The 12147-nt window shown below is 41.5% G+C and overlaps 1 protein-coding gene and 1 long non-coding RNA gene across 3 annotated transcripts in view; one reads left to right on the plus strand and one right to left on the minus strand.

Moving 5' to 3' along the window:
* GPC5 (glypican 5) overlaps positions 1–12147 on the minus strand; it is a 935733-nt gene that overhangs the window by 433292 nt on the left and 490294 nt on the right. For both annotated transcript variants that reach the window (XM_089775428.1, XM_075918825.2), the window contains exon 7: positions 5012–5174. In XM_089775428.1, the coding sequence (XP_089631554.1) occupies positions 5012–5174 (163 nt within the window). The remainder of the gene's footprint in view (positions 1–5011; positions 5175–12147) is intronic.
* LOC142826453 (uncharacterized) lies at positions 2424–5176 on the plus strand. The gene is made up of 3 exons (XR_012900578.2): positions 2424–2552; positions 3675–3810; positions 5048–5176. It is a non-coding gene; the product is annotated as an uncharacterized LOC142826453 (long non-coding RNA).

Below are 12147 nucleotides of genomic sequence, written 5' to 3' on the forward strand. Positions count from 1 at the left end.
CCAACATGGAAGAGAATGCAAGCAAGTTTGCTCTCTTTCTCCTCTGAAACATATGATTTATTAATTATTTCATACATGATAAAAACTGTATGCTAAAAACAGACAACACAAGTAATAAATTTAGTCCACCTTTCAGAAAATTAGTGATTCCATTGAGAAACTAACAACGAGAGTTTTGACAGATGTTATTATCTCTCTCACAGGGGCAATATAAAGATTAATTGATGTTTGCACAGCAATTTGAAAGAAGATTGAAATAAATACATTGGTGATAAGTGTTATTGTTTATTATTATCTGTTGAAGTCTCAAGTTGTTTGAGGAGGAAATTCATTGTGATGCTTGTAAGAGACCAGTGGGAGCTCTAGAGTTACTGTAGAATAGAACTAGCAAATGAAATGTCCGGGCTTTATGCCATTCTTTATTTTATTAATTTAAAAGGGTAATATCCATGAAATAAACACACTGACATACAATTTTAAAGATTCATATGAGAATGCAAAAAAGATACTACAATTGTAGGTCCCAAACATACTGAGTTTGATTCATGGGTTAATTATTTGATCCAGGTGAGGATTTGTCAAAAACAATAACATACATAGTGCATATATTCTGTGAGCACTGATATAAAGTTAGATGTTTTCATTTCTGAATCTAATATATTTTTGGCTTTGATTTCTTTTTGGGCACACTAAAGTCCATCATCATACACTTGTCAGTCTCTGACATTTAATGAAGTGTTTTGAATCTGTAACATCAAGTGGAAAATAAAGTCACCTTGATTTTCTGGGAATGTAGGTTAACAAGCAGTTAGTTATCTTGGAAGAAATACTCACACAGAGACACACATACACTTATATCCAGGAAGGACTGACTTGCCCTCAGAAAGGAGCCATCAAGAGAAAAAATACTTACTTTTATTCCCTAAAGTGATCCATAAATGAGCATATTACTTCTATTTCCCATACTTTTTTGCCTTGTCTTGTTAGATTGTAAGCTTTTCAGGGAAGGGACTATGTCTTATTATGTGTTTATCAACAGCTTACACAGTATGGCTTGTTTTCAATTAAGGCTATTGTAATATAAATAAAGAATAATCTCTCTTTTCTTACATGTCAGTCTGCAAGGAAAGATTAAGTTACTAAATACAAAAAATAAATAAATAATGTTGGATAAAATCATGGGAAAAAACACAACTGCATACTCTATGATATTAGTACTGCTATATGTACATATATACATACTTTCTCTTCATATGTATGAACAACTTTGAGAAGTGAACACTGCTAAATCCTATCACTAATTAATTTTATACATGTACAGGCATTTAAGATCAATCAGTTTAGTAAAATATGTATTCACTTTTTACTAATTCACAAATTCATTATGATCTTCAAAAAATATACTCAATATTATATGATGATTAGACTAGTTGTCTATGATAAGAAAATAAGATGTCAAATTGTTAAGACAAATTGAGGTCCCTTATTCTGTAATTGGAGTACATGTTTGAACTGAAACATGACAAACCTACTTCATGTGACAATATTTCAACTCTTTGGTGCCTCAATTCAAACTCTGTGTCTTTCAGCTTTTTCAGAGCTACTTTGCCATTAGTTTCATCCATTTATCTCTTATATTGATACAGGAAGAATGGAAATTAAACCCCCGAGAAACAGAAATATGACCCATCTTTCCATGTTCCTTGCTGCCTTGGATAGTTTCCTGCCTGATTATGAAAAATGTACCAATGAACCAGCAATGAAATTCTAGGTAACCAATAGGCAGCTTATTGATATATTTTGCAAGAGGGAAAGAAAGAGGAAGGGTTTTTTTTTAAATATTCTACTAGGAGTTGCTAAACTCTGTATAACCAAATCCCAACTCTGATGGATGCCTGATTCTTCGTGCCCAATTCTATAATACTTTTAGATCTGTAATCTATTTTGAAGTCATTCATGTTACCCTGATGAGTGAAATTCTGTAGTTATAAAAATACAACATGAAAATGTAAAATCCCAAAGAAGGTATTAGTAATTAAAAACATCATCTCCAGAGATCCAAACTCTCCCAAAGAAATTCATGAATTTGATTGTCATGATAAACTGTATGTGTTCAGAGGCTCAGAAGTTCAGAAAGTGTTGGGTTAAACGAACCGCCCCGGTAAGACCCACATGAACGTGGATTTCTTTTCCCGGGTAGGAGAGGAGGAAGTAAGATTAAGTCAGACTGTAACCAACCACTTAAGGGGGAGGGTGTGTGATGGGGCGAACAAGCCTCACACTAAAGGGCTGAGAGTAGCCCAGGCCCAGCTGACTGAAAGGGCCCCGCCCTTACAGCCCTGCTGAGCATGCTCCCAGCCGGGCCAGTATATAAAGCAGGCAGTGGCCCAGCAGGGAGGAGAGCAGCTAGAGGTTAGGAGGAGCCAGGCTGCAAATCCAGTGTTTGTGTGGCATCTCAGACCCAACTGAAGGCTAGCATGGGACCCTGGGAGTGAAGCCGACCCCAACTCCGCGGAGTAACGGGCACGCCTACCCTGCCAACTCCAGCCCCGGTAAGGACCGCCGCCCAGACGGACAGGCTAGGAGAGGGGGGTGCCAGGGTGGTAGGAAGCGACCCAGGGCAGAGGTTTCCTAATCCAGCTTGGTGCGTAGCGGCTGGATTCCTCACCAAGCCGGCAGGACCAAGAGTCCCTGCCCACAGGGCCCTGGGCCGGGACCTGGTGGAGAGGGAGGGCCCGGGTCCCCCTACCATCCCTTGCCGCACCTGGGGAGTCACTCGGGCCAGGAGAGGCTTTTTCCCCAGAAACTAGGCCTGGGTACCATATATGCCCTGAGAGAGGGGCCGAGACTTTTGGGATTTTGGGTACCGTATATGCCCTGAGAAAAGGGCCTGGACTAAGACACAAGCCAGTAGAAGGGGGCCGCAACCCCCGTCAGGGGCGCCCCTCTGACAAGGAGCAAGGGACTGCAGCAAAGGGGTGGATAGAGAATCCCCAGCTAAACAACATCATCACTGGGGTATTCAGGATCTTCTTTCATGTTAAAAACAGCCAGGGCCCAGCCACACGAGTGTAATCTGCTCCAGAGTAACCCAGGGAGGAAAAAGGGGGTTACACAAAGATCAAGTGTGAATTTTTTTGCTTATACAAGTTTACACAGTGAACTTACTTTACTCTCAGGAGCCTCAGAACCCAAAATAGAAGAGAATATCATGAGAGTTGTTCTACCTAAACCCAGATCAAATGCAAATATAGCACAAACAATAATCACAAAACATCTGTGGATAAAAATGTTTCAGAACATGAAAAAAACCCAAGTTTAATAGATCACTTCTAGTTCATGAGCATAGACTGTAGTCAACCCAAGGCTAGATCAACATGTGTTTGAAGTTCTTATCATGCATTTTTCAGAACATTAATTATGACCACAGCAACAAAACTAATCCTTGAATTGATAAACAAACCCATCAGACAGGAAGAAAAAAATATTTCTGTGAAACACTTGAATCAAAATCTGTCCTGGCATAAATTGGTGCTACTCAATCAAAACCAACTCAGTGTCACCTATTTACATTATGGCTGAATATAGAGCCCTTCATGTTTTATCTCTAGTTAATGTAGATTAAAGAAGATAAATTGCTTGTTTACTGAAATTTGTTTCCTTTGTATCTCTAGGAAAACAGAAGACTTCTCTTGCCTCCCAGAAGCTCTGCCCACATATCTACATGCAAAGGGACATGCAGGGATTCAAAAGTAACATACATTTAATTCCATGACTATTCAGGAAGGCACTGAAGCATACATATTGAAGGTAAGACCATGCTGAAATCCTACTCTGCATGTGTGCAGTTCAATGTGACTAAACTACATGCTTTAAGTACTTTCCTAAATATATTTACCTCAAGTGGGACATGAAGATCTTCTCCTCTAACAAATCTAGCAGGTCAGAATAGAAGCTCATTAGATCAGATATTGAGAAGTTGGATAACTAACTAACTGTCTTAGAAATATCACTAATACATCAGAAAGAAGAAAAATAAAATAAAATAAAATAAAATAAAATAAAATAAAATAAAATAAAATAAAATAAAGCAGAAGAGATTAAAAGTGCATGGTACTGGCAAGTGAGTGTCATCTCATAAGATTAATTCATACCAAGAAGTATCTTTCATGTAGTAAGTAGCACACAAAATAAATTCAAACCACACTCAAGTTCTATGTATTTGATTTCAAACTATTTTTTTTAAATTCTGGGATGTTCAAAGGTGTCTACGGTCCTTGGGGTTTTAGAGTAACAATTCATTATTTGCTTTCCATTACTATTGAAAGTTTTGGAAGATTTAGCAAAACTATCACATACCTTCTACACAGGGAAGATTTGAAAGAAATCTCTGTGTAACTGAACATTTTATCTATTATGTTAAACCACTAATTCATCATGGCCAAGATATTCTACCACTACTTGGGTCAAAACATCATTTTACAGATGATATCATTTGCAGTACACAAAATGTGTGTCAACACACCAGTCACATTAAGAAGATACAGATTAGGATAAAATTCATTGTAATACCTGTAACAAGTAGATATAATTCCTATATGTAGCTCATGCTCAGTCTTATTGGTTTTGCCTACACTGCAGGGTTTTTGTGCAAGAAGCATCCACACATCCCTGTTGAGTATCCACACTTACCTTTTGGTGCAAGAACTCTTGCTCAAAAAGGAGATATTCCTCATAGAAAGAGATATACCTACACTGCAAAAAGCCCCCTGTTCTGCTGTTTTACTGTAAATTTTCTTGCGCTAAAACGCACCAGAGGTGTGGACGCTCCACAGGTTTTTGCGCAAAAACCCTGTAGTGTAGACATAGCCATTCATGAAACTCAACAACTTCCCTTAGATAATTTTAGCAGTATCATCTCTAAAGAAGACAAATAGTATTCATTAGAGGCTAGTAGACCAATTCAATCTTAAAATGCTTAAATAAGTGGAGTTAGATTCATGGGACTTACAGCCAGTAATCTGCTGAACTCTCTTTACTTCCTCAGTTCCTGATCCTCCACAACCATCCTCATCATCACAGTCTCCACTAACTTGTTCATCCATACTTCCACCGCTGCCTGTTTGTAGTAGACCCCGCTTCTCTTGTTTAGGAAATGATTTTCCCTGTAACCGCTGCAAGAAAAAAATAAAGTATGCCAGTTATCAACAGAGATGAGATGCTTCAAAAGGTTCAGAAACCTCTGGATGAGTATTCAAAAGTTCACATAGTTCTCTAGTATCCAAGCCTGCAGTCTAGAAACCAGGCCACTGTACTGATAAGATCAGGCAACGTTGTTATATTTACTGAAATTTTCCATATTCCAGCCACCCAACTTCAGGTTATTTGGGGCTCGCATTTCTAATACCATCATAAACCAATGCAGAGGTGCCTAAAGGTGTGTACAGGCAGTCCCCGGGTTACGTACAAGATAGGGACTGTAGGTTTGTTCTTAAGTTGAATCTGTATGTAAGTCGGAACTGGCATCCAGATTCAGCCACTGCTGAAACTGACCAGCGGCTGACTACAGGAAGCCCGAGGCAGAGTTGCTCTGCCCCGGGGTTTCTGGAATCAGCTGCTGATCAGTTTCAACAGGCTGAATCTGGATGCCAGTTCTTACATACAGATTCAACTTAAGAACCCCAGGCATCCCCAAGTCAGCTGCTGCTGAAACTGATCAGCAGCTGATTCCAGGAAGCCCGGGGCAGAGCAACTCCTCGGTGCTACTGGACCAACCCAGCAGCACCCAAGCTGCTCTGCCCCAGGCGTCCTGATTCAGCCGCTGCTGAAAGTGACCAGCAGTGGCTGAATCAGGACGCTTGGGGCAGAGCAGCTAGGGTGCTGCCAGGTTGGTCCAGTAGTGCCCAGAGTGGCGCTACAGGACCAACTGGCAGCGCCCCAGCTGCTGTACCACAGGCGTCCAGAGCAAAGCCGCGGAGCACGCGGGCAGCGGACAGCCCAGACACGCCGCGGCTGTCCCACTGCCGGCGTCCTCAGAGGCTTTGCTCCCCGTCTCCCTGGTCTGCTGGAGACCAGCAGACCAGGAGCAAACCCCGTTCGTAACTGCGGATCTGACGTAAGTCGGATCTGCGTAACTCGGGGACTGCCTGTATTTTAAAAACTGATTGTGGGGACTAAGTTGAGAACCCAGATTTGCTCAGCTTGAATTGCTGGTCAACCACACTGGGTTCAACTAAGCCAGTCAGACTCTGTCTCTTCCCCATAAATCAAATGTAAATATTAATACTTTTAGTGGTTTCATGATTAATTAATAGTGTTTATTCACATTTATACTGAGTTTTGAAAATACAGAGCACTATGTAAATACTATTGTACATTTTAGTTTGAGCTTCAGAAAAAATGCAGATTAGTACATAATCAACATTAAGTTGTATGTAACTTCTTATTTTGTATGAAGGTACATATAATAATTCATATAAAAGTGCCAGGGCTAGAGCATCTGCTTATGTCAATGAAATACCACCAATTTACTGCTGTGGAGTGTCACTCATTCATACTAGCTGAGGCTCTGTCCCTTGGAGTTTTTATTATGGTAGTCCAGGAGTTTTCCCCTTAAACAAGAAGATATATACTAGTTACTTCATCAGTGAGGAACCTATAAGCTATGGTCTGTATTCGCTCTCCGGATTACTTGGATCCAGCCCATGGTGAGGCTTGTGGCTTCTTCCCACAGCGGGGTGAGTTGGTACTCAGGTTCTAGCCCCATAACAAGTCTCTAAGCCTCAGCATCCCACGCACATGGGGCTGAAGCATGGTTGCTGGCTTGCCCTGTTGCTAGGAAAAGCCCTGTGCTTGATGGTCGGTGCAGTGAGGTTATTTTTTTCTTTTCTGGCTCCACCTGATTTTTCTGTGGGTCAGTGGCCCCTGACCAAAAACGTTTTCAAGAAAAAAATATTGTTTGCATATTCAATTTTTTTGCCAGAGATGGTGGACTCAATTCTGGGCATCAGATTTTTAGATTCAAACTACAATTGCAAAAAGTAATATGACCCGTAGGTGAGCACAAAAAATTAGTACTTCAACTACACCTCTGTTACACCAGTAACCTGCCACAGCATGTCTGGGGCATCAAGTTCAACATTGACTCAATGGCATGAACACCCTCATGCTGACTGATTACCAACAAATCCTACCACAGAGAGGTTTTCCTTGTATATCTCCCATCTATGTATGCTTTTGTTGAGACAACACTGCTAAATTTGAAAGATTGACAAGATCACAGCTTGAGATGTATTTCTCTTTCATGTCCTGTAGCTCTGTATCTATCTTAAAACAAAATTGGACTAAGACTTTATATTTTCCTATCTGGCTAAATACTAGCCCACAGTAATAACGTTTTGAGTTCTCTAATCTTTCCATCTATAGCATAGCACTCCCCTAGCATTAGAATCATGAGACTCCAGGGGGCCCTATGAAATTGCTTTAACTTCAAAATTTGACATTGAAAAAACAATGTCCTGAAAACGTATCACAACTTTTCTTTGAATTTATGGCAGTTAGTAGTGTTTAAAGAGTGAAAAAACAATTTAGTCTTTTCATTTTGTTTTCCTTTTCAAGCTATTTTCTTAATTATACAAAAGGAAGAAATGCGCCCCTTGCATCCATCCCTGTCACTGGTTGTTCTCTGCAAAGCATGGTTCAATCTTAATAAGATCTTAATATTAAGATCTTTTTATTTCTTAAAAGCTAGCCTTTTTTCACTAACACAATTATAAGTAAACATTAAAAGTCCCTCAAATTAAGTTTATTTTTTTCTCTGCAAATGTTATATAAAGCTGCAATTTAAAGGGGAAAGTGTAATTCATTATTGGAGATTTTCTGATCGTATACACTTAGGCTATGTCTACACTGCAGGCTTTTTGCGCAAGAACAATTGTTCTTGTGCAAAAACCTGCAAAGCGTCTACACTGCACGTGCATTCTTGCACAAGTAAATTTACAGTAAGGCATCAGAACAGAGGGCTTCTTGCGCAAAAGTTATTCCTTTCCTCACGAGGAATAAGCCCTCTTGCACAAGGAACCCCTATGGCTAAAATGGCCAACAGAGCTTTCTTGTGAAAGAGAGCATCCACACTGCCATGGATGCTCTTATGCAAAAGAACATCCCTTGCACAAAAGCACATGGCAGTGTGGACACGTTCTTGTGCAAAACAGTTCTTGCACAAAAAGCCTGCAGTGTAGATGTAGCCTTAATGAATACTGCAATTACATAGCAATGGCAATACCTTGTCACTATGTGAAAGTCAAAAAAGGATCTTGACTTCTTAACTTTGGAAACAAGCAACAGAACATTGTTTCTTCTCCTTTTTGGTGTATCCTTTTTGTAAGTAATGTACCCAGATAATTTGTATCCAAACATTTTAAAAGAGCTAGCAGTGAAGGTCTCTAGACCATTAATGATGATTTTTAATAAATCTTAAAACACTGGGGAAATTCCAGGAGACTGGAAGAAATTCATGCTGTGCCAATATTTTAAAGGAAAAAGGAGAATTTACAGGCCTATCACTGACATAAGTGACAGAGTGGATAATGGCACAGTTGAAATGGCTCTCAATTAATAAAGAATTAATATAGGGTAACACAATTCCAATTAATAACGGTGCATGGAAAATCAATTTTGTCAAGCTAACATTGCAACTTTTTGTTGTGATTGCAATTTCAGCAGATAAGCATAATAAAGTTAATGTAATACACTCAGATTTATGAAATGCATTTAACTTGGTATAACACAAAATTTTGATTAAAAAAAACTGACCGATACAAAATCAACATGGCACATTGAAGTAGATTAAAAATTGGCTAATTGTTCTCAAAATGTAATTATAAATGTGGATTCATGGTGTGATGGGGCATGTGCCCTGGACCTACAAGTGGTAAAACCAACCTAGGGAGGCTGAGAAGTAGGCAGCCATAGTTGTGGATGCAGACAATTAAGACACAACTGACCCTGATTAAAAGGAAGCCACAACCGAGGAAAGGGAATTCAGCTGCTAAGAGCTTGTGACAGGGCGTTCGCCCTGCATTGGCCCTTTAAGGGCAAACCCCAGCCGGAAGCAGGGCTGGGGAGTTTAGCCCCAGCTGGGGCTGCCTTAGTGGATTAGGGCCCAGCTGGGAGCTATATAAGAGCATGAGCGGCTGCTCCCAGGGGAGGCCAGTGAGAGCCTGGCTGCTGGGGAAGCAGGAGGCTTCCTGGAACTAGAGCAGGGCTGGCGAGGTGAGCTCTAGCCAAACAAATCCCTAGACTGCAGGGCCTGCATAATGGCCTGGTGGAGAAACTACCCCCGGAAGGGGGGCTCAGAGACTGACTTGGGCACTGCTGGAGGGCAGCGTGGTGAAGAGGACGACACGGCCTGGAGGAAGGAGGGGAAACCCCACCTGAGGGAAGGTACCCTGCCAGCTGAAGGAGCTGATTCCGGAGACAGACGGCAGACCCCCGCTACGGTGGTGAATGAACCCCCTCACAGAGCTCGAGGAGGAAAGCTGGTTTCCTGGAAGGCTGTGCCACTAGCACCGAGAATGGCCTTGCTAACTCTAGCAGGGTTGGCCCAGGGAGGAGAGTGCTTGGGGAAGAAGTCAGGTGCTGGAAAGCATCACAAGAAGCAGGTGGTGAAAGAGTTGGAGGAGGGGCAGTGAAAGGCTGCCACTAAAAGGTCTCTGGGTCAGGTCCAAAGTAGCGAGCAAGCCTATCCTCCTCCTTTCTCCTCCTTATACTTGCCAGTGATGAAGGTGGCTAGGAGAGATTGCAGTTTGCCTCTGGAGTAACTATCTAGACAGAGGACTGCACCAGGCCCCTGAGTTGAGTGACAATACAGTGGTTTGCAGCTCCCCAGGGAAAATGGAAGGGCAATAGCACTGGGGCTCAGCATGGGTCCAAATAGGGGGTCTACACTTGGGGGATCAATAAAGCTAATTCCTTGCACAACTGGCAGGGTCTACACTTGGGGGATCAATAAAGCTAATTCCTTGCACAACTGGCAGGGGCACTGTGATGGTGAATTGACCCTTGTGACACTTCATGAATCTGATATGTTTCCTGTGAGGTCCCACAGGAATTGACTCTTGTCCTCCTTTAACTATTTAACTTTAACTTTTTTTTCCATCAGCGTCCTCAAAAAAAAAAATCAGTCATTTCTGATAAAGTTTGCATATGACACAAAGATTGAAGGAGTGGTAAATAATGAAGTGGACAAACCACTGCTGGAATTATTTACGAAACTGGACAAAAGCAAACAATATGCATTTCACGACAGTTTAACATAAGGTCAGACATCTAGGAACAAAGAATGTAGGTCATGCTTACTGAATAGGAGACTAGCCTGGGATCGGTCAGTGAGAGGCCTAATACAACCCTTGAATAGATAGACAGGGAAACCTCAGGTACAAACTGGGAGGTAATATAACCTTTGTATTTTAATTGGTGCAGTCAGCACTGCGCTCTGGTGCCCACACCTCAAGAAGCACGTTCAGAAGTATTAGAAAATATGCTTAATAGTGACAAACTCAAGGACCTCAATCTATTTAGCTGAACAAAAAGGCTAGGGGATGATACTATCTCAGTCTATGGGTGTGTCTAGACTACAGAGTTTTGTCAACAAAAGTGGACTTTTGTCGACAAAACTATACCTGCGTCTACACTACCACTGAGTTCTGTCGACATAACGTCGACAGAACTCAGCAATTTTGTCGACGCTGGTAAACCTCATTTTACGAGGCATAACGCCTTCTGTCGATAGAGTTCTGTCGACAGAAGGTGTTATTGCATGTAGGGTTGTGTCTAGACTACAGGGTTTTGTCGACAAAGCAGCTTGCTTTGTCGACAGAACTGAATGTAGTGTAGATGCTCTTTGTCGACAGAAGCTTTGTCGACAGTATCTGTTGACAAAACTTCTGTCGACAAAACCCCATAGTCTAGACGTACCCTATAAGAGCTAGCGGGAGTGAGACTGTATTAGCCACCAGGCCATAGAGTCACTTGTGATGCTAGGTTCAAATCCCAACTCGAGCAGATATGAAACAACTTTAGCTGCAGAGAGATTCATCCCAAAATACATAATAATCCAGGAGTTAGGACAAGGCACTGACAGGGAGGAAATATGCAGTTCTAGTCCCTGCTCCAAATCATTCACAGTGAGGATTTGAAATTGAGACTCCCACATGAGTGTTACATCCTCATTACCCTGTGTGGTTTAGGTATGCAGTGATAAAGTCTATAGGTATGTCTACACTTGCCCCCTCATTCGAACTAAGGAGGCAAATGAAGCATACCAAAGTTGCTAATGAAGCATGGGATTTAAATATCCCATGCTTGATTAGCATATTCGGGGCCGGTGGTCATTTTAAAATGCCGGTAGCCTGAATTAACTCGCCGCATGTAGACGTGGTAGTCCGATCCAAAACCCTTCCCTTGAATTAACTATTACTCCTCATTGCACAAATAGGAGACTTAACTGTTACTCCTCATTGCTGAGGAGTAACAGTTAATTCAAGGGAAGGGTTTTGGATCAGACTACTGCATCTACACGCAGTTAGTTAATTCGGACTACCAGCATTTTAAAAAGGCCACCGGCCACAAATATGCTAATCAAGCACAGGATATTTATTCTGCATGCTTCATTTGCCTCTCTAGTTTGAGCCAGGGGGCAAGAGTAGACATACCTGCAGATCAGGTCCTCTAGGAAAGAATGCCTTGTTGGAGAATCCTTCCAGGGCTGAGTGTAGGGATGGGATGTAACTCACTCCCATATGGATCAGCTTTGCGTGAAATTCAGGGAATTCACCACTAAAATGTAACAATCATGTCTCGTTACTAAAAGTATAATAGACACTCCTGGCATACCTATTCTGTGTATGTTGCTTTAAAAAAAAATGTTTAAAGCACAGCTGTGTAAAGGCTCTTCCACTGGGAAAAAGGGCTTGCAGATCTGTAGAGCCCTGAGAGTGTATGGGCTTGCATATGAGTTAACAAGCTTTCTTCCTGAGCTCCATGAATAAGAGTAGGTGCCTTACTCCCCAAGACATCAGAAGAAAAAGAGTGGGGGTACCTAAACTGGCAAGGTCACACTTTAAGGGTATATACAGAGTGCCCCCA

This window comes from Pelodiscus sinensis, chromosome 1 (assembly GCF_052426305.1).
Source record: "Pelodiscus sinensis isolate ZL-2025 chromosome 1, ASM5242630v1, whole genome shotgun sequence".
Lineage (NCBI taxonomy): Eukaryota > Metazoa > Chordata > Testudines > Trionychidae > Pelodiscus > Pelodiscus sinensis.